The sequence below is a fragment of the Eumetopias jubatus genome, unplaced genomic scaffold (genome assembly GCF_037043125.1).
Source record: "Eumetopias jubatus isolate StellerSeaLion01/CBP00866 unplaced genomic scaffold, mEumJub1_p1.0 scaffold_2, whole genome shotgun sequence".
NCBI classification, from domain to species: domain Eukaryota; kingdom Metazoa; phylum Chordata; class Mammalia; order Carnivora; family Otariidae; genus Eumetopias; species Eumetopias jubatus.
Genome location: NW_028274808.1, coordinates 162,346,444 through 162,359,959, shown reverse-complemented (window position 1 = coordinate 162,359,959; position 13,516 = coordinate 162,346,444). Strand labels below are relative to the sequence as shown.

Genomic DNA, 13,516 nt, shown 5'->3' with positions numbered 1-13,516 from the left:
AATTTTACATGTTAGAGAAATTTTAGAGGCTTTCACACCATTAATAAATATGGTACACAAAGGGCAAGGCTGCAGACATCAAGTGTTAAGCCTATAACTAGGTGTTTTTTGTTTGTTTGTTTGTTTTTTTAAGGCAAAAGGTACACAACAGATGCATGGTGATCATTATTCTTATTCCGGTTAAATTTCAGTAGAGCTCAAGGAGAGAAAATACTGGTTTCTTAGTATTTCTGAATTCAAAAGGAAACATTTTCTTAAAGAAAAGAAAAAAGAAAGGAAAAGCTAAATAAAATATGGAAGACAGTATCTAGAGTACCTGTTCTGGAATACATTAGCTATGGCTTTAAAGCAGCCGGCTGCCACTCTCTTGGAACCAGTGTAACATCGATCCACAGCCCAGTACATCAGGTTGCTCTGGTCCGGGTTCAGCTCCAGCAGTAATGTAACTGCTTCACAGCCCAACTGATGAACCTACGTAAAGGTCACAACATTGCCCAGGATAAAGAAATTTATATATTATATATAACTACTCCTCTACATTTTTATTAATATAGTATATATATTTATTGTACATAAGCACAAAACTCAGTCTCATTTTGTTCAACTCCTTCTCATTTTATTTGACCAAAGGAAAAAACAAATGACATGGATAAATTATACTTGGTCTCCTGCTTTTTACCCAAGACTCTAAGTACAATTCTCTCCTCCAGCAGAGCCCTCAAGGCAGCTGATGAATATGAACAGTGATTAAGTGCTTTCAGAAAAGTGAGTTATTAACCTCTCCAGTTATTTTTATCAAGCTTTATTCTTGTTTTTGATAAGCCAATAGAAAAATTATTCTGAGGGGAAAAAAATCTACATCCCGTTTTAAATTGTGAAGTCTGTGCGTGTACAGTAGGAGAATAAGGAAAAGGGAAGGCAAGAAAAATTAATTGGAGCGTGGTCAAGAAAATAGTATTAAACATAACAACATATTTCTTCCATGGAGCTCAATGTATTCTATATTAATATTTTATTTAAAGATCTAGAACCCTTTCAGATATATATATATACATATATATATACACACACACACACACATACACAGTACTGTATTAATCCTATAAGAGAAATTAACATTATTTAAATAAGTAATAAATAAGAATTAGAAAATTCTTAAAATATTGCATCCTATTTTACACAACATGCTTTTTGCGTATAATTCTAACCGATCTTATTAAAAAAAATTAAAAAAAAGACTTGTTTTCAGTCATACTATAATTCCAAAAAAATGCGGTGTGATTTATTACGAAATCTTTTTTTTTTTTAAAGATTTTATTTATTTATTCATGAGAGACACAGAGAGAGAAAGAGATAGAGAGGCAGAGGGAGAAGAAGGCTCCCAAGGAGCAGGGAGCCCGATGCGGGACTCGATCCCAGGACCCTGGGACCATGACCTGAGCCGAAGGCAGACGCTTAACCATCTGAGCCACCCAGGCGCCCCTATTACAAAATCTTAAAGGAACCATCATAATCACCTTTTTGTCCAGAGAGTCCAAAATGTTATCCAACCATTTGTACAAATAGCCGTCTGAAGAAAGTCCTACATTATCTGCAACAGGGCCACAACATAGTACAGCGGACATAGCCTTCAAACAATAATATCAGAATTATATTTAAAACATTTAAGAGGTTTTATGGTGGTTGCTTAATGAGAAGAGGCAGGATATTTTTATTCATGCTTATGTAGCCACAATATCTTTAATTCTTTCCTTTACAAAGAAGAGTATAATAGCAATTTTTGAAACTAAGTAATTTATGATGAGTAGTAAGTAAATACATGATACCAAACAAGGCATGAGCTTGGACAATACTGGAAGAGAAGAGGAAAAAAAAACACCAAGAAAAAGTACTTAAGTAGGAAAAAAGAGGCAATTCTCAGTTCTTTAAGAAAATGGCATTTAAATTTTGGGTAGATTCTGTAACTTTTCACATTATATTTTATGTATTTAAATCAACATACAGTATAAATATTTAAATACAGCAGGCAAATATACTCTCAGGTACTCAGAAGAAATCTATCCTTTTATACTACTAGGAACTGAGAGACAAAAAAAAAATTTAACTACACTCTTCACATAAGAAAAAAGAAATCAGATTTCTAAGCAATACCTTCAGTGCACAGTACTGATGTCTGTTAATTTGCATATTTCTGTCACTGTATCTGTCCAAGGGTGTAAACATGATGCTAAAAGGACCTGCCCAGTGACTGAAGAGCATAAACAGACTGTGACGAAGGCTCTGTTGAGGGAAGATACTTCTTCTCTGGTGCACTGCACATAAAAAAAACAGATGGGAAAAATTTATTTCCATTTCTTTTTATTTTAACATGCACGTCAACTTATTTGGTATTGAGTATATAACCCTGCAAAAAAGCAATCAAAAGTTTTCATTTTCACCTACCAAAAAACCTCCTTGGTGACAGTAATCATTGATGCACATACAAGACCCAGAAACAGGGCTGCAGTCTGACACCATGTAGCTCAGCATTATGAGAGATACAGGATCTCTGCAAGCAGAATATCAAGGCAGGCATAGTACTGCTCAGAGGCTGGCACAGAGCTGGGAGTCAGGACCCTGCTTCTCCCCGGCTGTTGCTGGCTACATGGTAAGCTTGGCCAAGACATCAACATGAATGCAACTCTGGATCTTGGTTCATTGCCAAAACAAAGCTTTGGAATAGGTAAGCTGTTTTTGAGCTTTGTATGTTTTCAGCTGCACAGCTCTCTTTTTAAAAGAATCCTTACATGGACTGTTGATATACAGAACAGACAAAGGAGGGGTTGATCTACTTGAAGTAAGGGGTGAAGCCTAGACTCTAAACCCATTCTACTCTGCTGTCTCTTGCTGATGGCACCAGAAGAGATACAACATCATTTGAAAACCACTGGTTGAGATATCTCCAAGAATTCTTTCCACTTGAAAATTCTATCTACAAGTTGTCTGCGTCAATCCTTGTTGAAGAAACTCAACAGTATCTTAATGAACCAATCTGGAAGTTGTAGACAAATGTTTAGTAATGGACTAAATTTTATCTTTATGTTAACTGAGCTTCAGATCAGGAAAGCATTTCCCTCTGAAGTTCAAAACAGGCCTCCTGCATTTGAAATTAATGTACCTAAATAAATGTTTACAGGCCTCTTTTATAAAATACAATCCATGCTCTCACTCTCAGAGTCAACTGTTTGCATGTTCTTTTAAAGGTAACAAAATAATTCTTTTTCAGAAAGAAAAATAAACATTTGCATTTACATTGTATACCAAAGGCTACAGTCACATTTTATGTCTCATCCTTGTAAATAATTTATGGTTTTCTTAAAAAATGTAATTGCATATATCAGTATTTCTAGGGCCTAAACCAGTACCTGGCATAAAGTAGGCACTGGAAAAATAGGCATATAAACCTTAAAGGAATCAATCAATAACACTGTATCCTTAGCATACCTTATAACTGCAGCCTACACCCTTCTTCCATTATTCAGCAGTACCTTGTTAATTCTATTCTCAATGACCATTTGGAACATAATTGCTTTTTGCTCATTGTATCTAGAACAAGTCTGCCTAAAGAAGCTTCTTCTATTGATTTCTTAAATTTTTTGTTAGTGTCTTGAATATCATTAAAAATCTATGTGGGCTTGCTTTTTTTTTTTATTTTTACTCATGACACTAGTTGAAAGGTAAAACAAACTCTTGTCATCCATGTTATGCTGACATATTTTTCCACTATGTTCATAAGCTGCTTTATCACCTTAGACTGCAAACCCTCAGGGGAAGAAAGTACATGATGGTTCCTTACTATTCAATAATGTTTTAAGAAACTGGAAAGAATACCTGGAACATTCTGAATGATATTCGCCACTAAGGCACTAAAATGGCATCGGATATCCTTCAGTGTGTCAGAGTCTTTTTCATTTTCTGCTTCCAGGAGTTGTCTAGTTAAATCTACATATTCCAATAAAGTGTTGTTGAGGAAATGTGTTTCATTATCAAGGCCACCACTTGCACTGAAAATATTGAAAAAAATAAAGAAAATGTGGTTTTAAATTAAAATTTAAATCAAAATAAATCAAAATAAAATTCCTAGTAACCAAATTCAGAATATACAGTCGACTCTTGAACAACGTGAGGGTTAGGGGCACCTACTCCCACCACCCCAGTCAAATATCTGCATATAACTTTTGACTCCACAAAACTCAGCTATTAATAGCCTACTGTTGGTGGGAAACCTTACCGATAACATAAACCTGTCGATTAACATATATTTTGTATGTCATACGTATTACATAATCTATTCTTAGAATGAAGCTAGAGAAAAGAAAGTATTATTAAGAAAATCATAAAAGAAAATACATTTACAGTACTGTACTATTAGAATCCACATACAAGTGGACCTATGCAGCTCAAATCCATGTTCAAGGGTCAACTGTATATTAAACTTGGCACAATTAAACTTGGCACACACATGGTAGTGTGCAACTTTATAGAAAAATTAAATGAACATGATTTTGGCATAGATGGTGCTTCTTAATTAAGAAACTGCTATTGCAATTTTTATTTTTCAATTCCATATCCACCTTTAATCAATTATTCTGAGTGCTAAATGTTAGTCCCTCTCTGGCAAAATATATAGCTTTTCAAAATAAGGAAATAAGGAGGCATATGGGATAGGGAGGATCAGTTTAGAAGAGTAGAAAGAGGAGGGGTGCCTGGGTGGCTCAGTCAGTTAGGCGACCCACTCTTGATCTCAGCTCAGGTCTTGATCTCAGTGCTGTGAGTTCAAGCCCCATGGTGGGCTCCACACTGGGCATGGAACCTACTTCAAAAAAAAAAAAAAAAAAAAGATAGAAAGAGGAAAGACTAGTTCTATATATTCTCAGAGCTGCCATGCAAATTCACATTATGCCTTTAGTACAATTAATCAAATATCCATTAGGTACTTATTCTCAGAAAGTACTGGGGATACAAAAATTTAAGAGAATTCAAGTAAGAGTGCTGGTTTTCAAGCCTTCTATCTACACCTATGGAGTTGCCTCCAAAATCTCTGCAGTATTTTTTCTTTGAGGCAAGGGTTCTGAGCCTGGAAACCACGGACTGGAAGGGGGTCATTTGGTTAGTCAGAAGTCTCAGATTCCAGTCTTGTTCCCTCACTTATTAAAGATTTGACCAGTAGCTACTTCAGAGCATTTTAGTAAGAATATAAATTAGTTACTATATAAGAAAGGATTAGTAAACCATAAATGCTATATAAATGGTTGGCTATTACATTTACATTTATTTTGATCGTTTTTCCTTGCTATATTTGAAAAGTACTTCTAAAATATGTGATTTTAAAAGTAAAAATAATTTTTAGTAGTTGTGGCCATGGAAACAAGAGTAAGGAGTCACAATGGTACTACAGTATATTAAAACTATCAGTCTACAACAAAAAATGTTGAATCATAATGAAATGTTTTTCCTTCATTCCTTAAAGGAATGTTTTTAATTTCTGAGTAATGATTTATTACTGGGTGGGAAACCAATTTGATAGATTGCAACCTGACTCAGAATAAAACATTCATTTAACAACTATTCATTGAATACCTCCTATGCATCAGGCACATCGGATTGGCTGGGTGAACAAAGCAAAGATCCCTGCCTTCTTGGCCTTTGGAATTCTTTTTTTTCCCCTTAGTTAAGAAAATAAAAAGTCCGTAATACCAACAGCCTTATAGTATTACTTTCTCTTAAAACAATAAAACCCAAAGCAAAACACGTAACTGTGTTCAAAACCATTACTGCTCTTGAGTGAATACAGCTTTTGTAAATTTTAAATATACCAACATCCTGCAGTTCCCCCAAATAGTACCATTCCAAGATTCTTCATTCACTAACACTATATTAAAAGCAACAAAAAAGAAAGAAAAAAGATACAGATACGTATTAGGTTGTTGATTTTTTGCATTAAGCCCACTGTGTTTCAAATTCTCTTTTCCTAACTTCCACTGTTTTATTTTTGTGTAGGACAAAAAAACGAATGATGTTTCTTTTTTCTCTTTCATTTACTATAAAAGAAAAGGTAAATCAGTGGTCTAAATTCTCCTTAATTTAAGCTCGATTTTGAAAGTACTCATCAAAAGCATTTGATGCTAACTATGGAAGGTATGAGGTACACTAAGAAATAATCAGGACAAATGCCAAAGTCACAATACTGCACTTGTTTATTAACATTCGTTTTTCCTCAAGATCTCTTCTTAGTTACCTTTTTTTTGGAGATGATCAGATCTTTTTTTTTTTTTTTCCCTCCTTCAATAGTCAGACAACACAGTTACCCTTTCTAGGGAAATAGTTATTTCTCAACTCAAAGCCAATGGAATTTTCCTCAAGGGGCTGGTCTTAGTGTCCACATGCCTTTATTCTAGCAATAACTCCAGGTTTTATGTTTTCATTGGTGAAGGGTGGAAAAGTTATGAATTACGATTTATGTTCATGGGTTTTGTAATTGTCCTTAACAGTAGAATAACAGTTGATTGGAATAAATTTGCAAACCTTATAGTGTTTAGCCTTTATACATATGATTTTACAATCCAAAAGAAATAGATCTTTAAAATGAGGTAAGAAGTCGTTAAGTTAGTCACAAAAAAAGGCGACGGTCCACTTGCCTGACTTACTAGATTCCTACAAATATCAAAATCCTAGGAGCATTATAGCCAATCTTTGCCCGAAGCAATCTAGTACTAGTGGTAGACTTTTTTCAATACGTGTTTTTAGCCACTGGGTGATGTACTGGATGCACCTTCTGTGAATAATGTTCACAGTGTAGCAGTTTTGTGTTGTGGCAAAGGGGCTTTTCTGTTTTTATATATTTCATAAGAGAAAAAATATGTTCCCTAATCATTCCAAAGTTTTGAAAATCAAAACCCAGCACTGACCTGTGACTAATGACACCAGCATCCGCCAGCAGTTCAAATATTCGTACCAGTTGTACTCGCAAAATGTCTCGACGCCTGCGCCGCTTCATATTCTAGTCCAAAGATATAAAGATATTAAGTGAGAGTCCTTTGGGAAGTTGACAGAAAACTTAGCAGTGTAACTTGGAAAGAATAATGTGCAATGCAGACTTTGATCACTTTAGTGGCTACTGAAGCAAGGAGATAACGTGTGGAATAGTTTGAAATTAATGAGCCAAAGAAAATCACATGACGTTTTATGTGGCAATACTCCTTGTGTGGGGAGAAAATAACATCCTATAATTTCAGGTGATTTGCTCATCTGACAACTTCGACCAACTGAAGCAGTTAGTAAACTGTTGTCACTGCATGATAAAGAATCCCTAAGATACTCCCCGAAATATAACAAAAAGACAGGGGAAAATAACACAAAGGGGAATGAGAAAACCTCACAGATTTTGCTTGTGCCAAAGTTTTCCACTCAATAATTAATTCTGACACAGAAACTAAATGCAAAAGAAAAAATTTCTCTGACCATTATGGTCTGAATAAATTTGTCTTATTAGAGCCAAAGTACTAATGGCTAGCATAATTGCTGTAACATCTCCCCTGGATTCTGCTTCCAATGGGGACTCGTGTAGTAGGAAGAGACAGATCTGCTGTTATCACTTTCTTCTATTGTTCATTATGTCACTGTGATGTAATTTTCACAATATAGAGCAACTGGAAACCTACTTATTAGTCTTTCAACTTTCAAGTCCACGATCCAGTTTCCTACCTTCCACAGACCAATCTGCTAATGACCAGCTCATTACATTTCCTATTTCTTTTAGCTCTTTATAAAGTTCACAGCAATTTGTATTCAACAGGATAGTTTCTAAGCAGTCTTTGAGGATTTCTGCAAAGTTTTATTGACTTATTTCCATTCTGTATCTACAGAAAGATTGTGAGTCTAAAGCGCTCAAAATAAATCTTACATTCAAGGCACATCATTGTACTTTATCTATTCACTTGCTATGATGAATTTTTTCCCCCTGAAATTCTGAAGTATAAATATTGCTACTTAATTTTGTTTCCAATTCCCTCTAATGAATCACCCTACACTGTAATCAACATGATCATTCTGAAACAAAAGTCTGATCAATTACTAAGTGGGGATACTATCACAACTCTACAGGGCTGAATTAAAGAAAGGAAGTGAAGCGTTACAGATGCCATCTTAAAGTTTCTAAAAGAGCAGCTATTGTCACCATGTCCTTCTCCTGTTTTAATTCCTCTGTGACATTAATAGCAGTGACTCTCAGTATTCTACACCAGGCTCATCTAAGGTGGTTTTAAAAGATTTCTGGGCTCCGTTCCAGGGATTCTCACTCAATAGGCCCAGGAATCTCTAATTTTTAGGAAGCTTTTCCAGGCAGTTCTAATGCCCATGCCATATGGTGCCCGCTGGTCTACTGGATAAAGCTGAGACCAGGAGTCTTTCATGAGATAGTTCCTCTCTTGCTTTGCAGCCTGAGCAATCTTTTTCTCCGTAATATAATCATGCAAAAGCATCTGTAACGTCCACATTCTTTTTATAAAGTTTGCAAATGCTGTTTCTCTGCCTAGAATGTCTTTCTCTTGCTTCTCCACTGGGGAACATGCTTCAAACTTCACCTCAGTATCAGTGCTTCAGGCCTACTTTTCCTCAACAGGCAGAGCCAGAGGTTTTCTTCTCTGCAGTTTGTGCAACCTCTGACCTGTGATTTTATTCCAGTGGGTAACACGTTGTTATAATTATGGTTTGCAATCTATCTGTCCCACTAGACCTGTGGTTTCTAAAAGTTGCTCAGAACCTGACACAGATCTGTAGATTAGGGACGTAGACCCAGGGTTGGCAAAATACAGCCCTCAGGCCAACCCTGGCCCACTGCTGCCTAAAAAAAATTGTTTTGGGATATAGCCACGACCCTTTGTTTAGTAGTCTATGCAGACTGAGTAGTTGCAACAGAGACAGTAGGGCCTGCAAAGGTGAAAATATTTACTATCTGGCCATTTACAGAAAAGCTTTGCTGACCCCGATCTAGATCCTGACTGTCCCCACTTTACAGCAATTTAGTATGTTTTATAGAATGAATTTCTGCATTAGATCTTCTGTGAGGGCGTAAGGAAGAATTTTATATATTAAAAAAATGTTGAGGAGCACCACGTCTGGGTGGCTCAGTCAGTTAAGTGTCCGACTCTTGATTTCAGTTCAGGTCATGATCTCAGGGTCATGAGATCAAGCCCTACATTGGGCTCCATGCTGGATGTGAAGCCTATTTAAGACTCTCTCTCTCCCTCTGCCCCTCCCCACCCCTGCGTGCTCTCTCTCTCTTAAAAAAAAAAAAAAAAAGGCTGAAAACTGCATCAGACCATCTTTTACATATTTACTTCTCAATTTCTAACTTTTGGTATAATGTACAGAAGACAGTAAGTATCTGCCAAATAAATATTTAATGACAGAAAACTACACGGCTTACCTCTGGCCTTCTTTCGAGTGCTTCTTTAATTATGGGATGCAATTCCTCTATTAGTTCCCTAGAAGAAAAATTATACACATTTTTAAATTAATGGCTGAACAGATATAATCTGATGTGCAAATAGGTAAATACTAATATAATGATGTGAAATGACTAACTCTACTGCTTTAAACACAACCTTCATTGTTTTAAGTTATAGAAGAACACGTGCACACTACAGAACACTGGGAAAGCAGAAAAAAATGGTACAGGCCACCTATTCTAATTTGCAGAGGTAAATACCGTCAAGATTGGTGTTCCATTGTTTTGCAGCCCATGTGTGTTTTATATAGTTGAAACCCTATCAGGTATGAGAAGGTATCCTCTCTTCCTTTAACACTAGCATAATGATATCCACATGCCCTTAATTAGTTCATAACATTCTATAACAGGGTGGGATACCATAATTTTTCTAAACATTTTCATTTATTACTGGTTCATTAAATTTCATCCAATTTTTTTTTTTAAAGATGTTACTTTTAAGTAACCTCTACACCTAACGTGGGGCTCAAGCTCACCATCTCAAGATCAAGAGTCGCATGCTCCACCGACTAAGCCGGCCAGGTGCTCCAATTTTATCTAATTTTTGTTATTATAAATACTGCCTCAGTGAACATCTTTGTCTTCATTTCTGATTATCTCCTTAGGATTAATTCTTACAAATGGAATTAATGACTCAAAGGGCATGAACTTCATGAAAATGATAATCTGATCTTTGCTTATATTCTGATTTTAAATTGAAAATGTGCTCATTGTAGATGATTGGGAAAATAAAAAAGGATAATAAGAAAATAAAATGCATCCACGATTTCATCATCTATAAAACTACTGCAGACATTTAAAGTATTTGCCTCCGGATCGTTTCTTTTTTGGATTGTTTCTATTTATGAGAACTTGTTTTTTAAGAAGCTGAGATCATTTTTGTAACCCATTTTTTGCTATTAGCATAATAATGTATTTACTTGTCATAAAATAATCCAAAACCTCATTTATGATGAATGCCATCCCACAAATATAGCCCTATTACAATTTGCTAACCTAGTCTCTGTTGTATGTGTTATCTGAGATAAAACATCAAACATCACCTTAGATCAACAGAGGACAATCTCAAAAGAATAAATACAAGGCCCAGCAGGCAACAACAAAGCAGAATCTCAGGCAAAAATGAAGGATTTGCTTTGTTAATATCAAAAACATCAAGGATGATATAAAATATGTACATAAATATTTCTTTTAAAAATAATCTAATTCTCTCGAATAAGTTTTAAGCAAGTTTTAAGCAACAGACCAAACCTATAAAATAATCACATCATCGTCTAAATAGGTAGGAAAATATTAAAAATTTACATGGCATTTTATCATTTTTATAACATATTTATACACAGTATATTTGAAATTTTCATAGTAATTCTGTGAAGAACATTGGGGAAATCTTATTTGCTCAATCAAAATGAAGAAATAAAGGGTCTAATAAATTAAATGACTCGTTAAATGTCACATGGCTCGTCAACTGGTAAATGTCGCGACTGATACGAACTGTCCTAATTATAAAAACTCTACCGCACCTTCTCTCAAGTAGTACATTTACTATTTTAGTGCATAGAGAAAACATATGAAGATAGTTACCTAAAAGCTCCTGGGTTGGTCCTGCCAAGACCTAGAACAAGGGATTCTGTGATTTCCATGCTCTCAGAGCGCATCATTGGAACCACGTGCTTAAACAAGGATGAAGGGGATGGGATGCCGATTATCTGGAAAAAATAGATATATTTATAGCAGCCATTAATGATAGTACATTCAACTAAGTAACTTGGCACTTCGTCAGTATTTCATCAAGGGCAACGAGTAGATGAAATGTTACTGTGAATGGGACTTCAAAATTCACCTGTGGTGTACAGAATCTAAAAACATTAAACATTTGTCCAATGGTTCACCGCAAGTTCGTTAAAAGAATTTGGGTTCTGTGAATCTCTTAATTTCTTACAGATACTTACCATTACATAATAGGCTGACTTCCTCTGTAGGAGGATATTCTGATATTCTATGTGTTTTGATGCATAAAAATAATTAAACAAAATTATTTCTAAGTCATTGCTGTTTAAGACACCCAGATCTTACTCAGTTTTCTAAATTTTCTTCAACCACCTCATAACTATTAAGAACTGTTCTTATCAAGTATCATTACATAATTTAGGGAAATTCTACAAAGGCATTTAATTATTTAAATGAGTTTTTTAGGATCCTGAGGAGTGTGAGAACTATAGGAAATCAAATAAGGAAAAATGGGGATGAAAATTCCTTTAAAAAATATTATGATGAGGGGCGCCTGGGTGGCTCAGCTGTTAAGCGTCTGCCTTCGGCTCAGGTCATGATGCCAGGGTCCTGGGATCGAGTCCCACATCGGGCTCCCTGCTCGGCTGGAAGCCTGCTTCTCCCTCTCCCACTCCCCCTGCTTGTGTTCCCTCTCCGGCTGTCTCTCTCTGTCAAATAAATAAATAAAATCTTTAAAAAAATATGATGAATTTAATGAGCATGACCCTCTTTTCATCGAAGAAAAACTGTGTGTGTGTGTGTGTATGTGTGTGTGTGTGTGTGTGTGTGTGTAACTGATTCCAACGAGGAATCCATAGTAATAGGACTCCTTGAACTATTTTCATCATTAGTACAAGTAATAAACTTTTCAACCCAACTACTTTATTGTCCTGGAAAGGAAATATGAAAACACTGCTTCATGGTGCCCTTCAGACTCCGCGGCGGCCGGGGAAATCTTACTTTGGAATCAATGCCGTAGCCACTATCAGGGGTGGATGCCAGCGTCTCGGGAGGGGAGCACCTCACAGACCCTGTCGACGCAGAAGAGGACGTGGCGGCCGCTGCACTACAGCACAGGAGTAGATAGTTTCTCCACAGGCCCACGTAGGAGTCACTGCTTGCAGTAGTATTTACTTTCTTAGCGTTGATGGGGCTACTGGGGAAACAGAAGAGGAGAAACAGGTAGATACAAATAATACAACGTGTTTTGTAGGTGTTTTTTTTGTTTTGTTTTGTTTTTTTTAACTAAAGCTAAATTCTATCAATTTAGGAAAGATGGTTAACATGAAGTTTTATTACTACCACTGAATCTTTGTGGAATGGTGTAAGATATAAATGACTATTTGAAAATTAAAACATATTATAGCATCATTTTAATCTGCTATTTTTGTGACCGAAGTTAGTACTTTATCAGGCCACATTTTATAACTTATTATACATGCTCAGTGTAAAAAAAAAAAAACGGAAAACAAAATGAAAATCACCTTTAACCCCACGTCAATATAAGCACTGATACTCTTTTATACATCTTCAATTCAAATACATACATGTATATAAATACATGAACATATCGCCTTTAACTTATAAAAACTGAACAATACTGTTTCTATTCACATGTATTTAATGTGTTTTTAAGCATCTTCCATTAAATATTTTTTAAAAACCAAAAAAAAATTAAATAAAAATAAACAGCTTCCATTAAATGAATATACTTCTGTGACATCATTTTTGATGACTGTATGCTATGTTATTATAAAGATTATCAGGATTTATTGTCCAAACCTTCAGGTTTTTTGTCCAAATTTTCATTATTGGACATTTTAGCTAAGAGCAATTTTTCCCTATAATACACAACACTATACATTTGAATATATGCTTAACCAAATAAAGGTTTAATTATTTTCTTGGGTAAATTCTTGAAAATGGAACTGCAGCATCAAAAGAATAGCTACATTTTTAAGGCTTCTGTCAAATTTCTGTCTTAAAACATTAGACCAATAAAATATGTTGGAATAATTCTATAAATCTTTCCAAACACCAAAATTCTGGTGGGGTTAAGGACTGACAGCAAAACAAAACAGAAAAATACTAATACATATAGTCCTAAGCTTCAATACATTTATATATTAAGATAAGCAAAGCAAACATAGCACTTCATTAATTCATCAAGTGTTTTATTATTTTAGAAAATACTGTGAC

The 13,516-nt window shown here is 35.2% G+C and overlaps 1 protein-coding gene across 5 annotated transcripts in view; it reads right to left on the bottom strand.

Moving 5' to 3' along the window:
• Positions 1-13,516, bottom strand: part of FRYL (FRY like transcription coactivator) — a 251,245-nt gene that overhangs the window by 68,625 nt on the left and 169,104 nt on the right. For 4 of the 5 annotated variants that reach the window (XM_088021180.1, XM_088021179.1, XM_028100519.2 and 1 more), the window contains 8 exons: positions 12,278-12,473; positions 11,132-11,256; positions 9,467-9,524; positions 6,948-7,039; positions 3,871-4,043; positions 2,152-2,312; positions 1,518-1,628; positions 317-471 (listed from right to left, as the gene is read on the bottom strand). In XM_088021180.1, coding sequence (XP_087877306.1) covers positions 317-471; positions 1,518-1,628; positions 2,152-2,312; positions 3,871-4,043; positions 6,948-7,039; positions 9,467-9,524; positions 11,132-11,256; positions 12,278-12,473 — 1,071 coding nt within the window. The remainder of the gene's footprint in view (positions 1-316; positions 472-1,517; positions 1,629-2,151; positions 2,313-3,870; positions 4,044-6,947; positions 7,040-9,466; positions 9,525-11,131; positions 11,257-12,277; positions 12,474-13,516) is intronic. The other variant, XM_088021178.1, reaches the window with a different exon arrangement.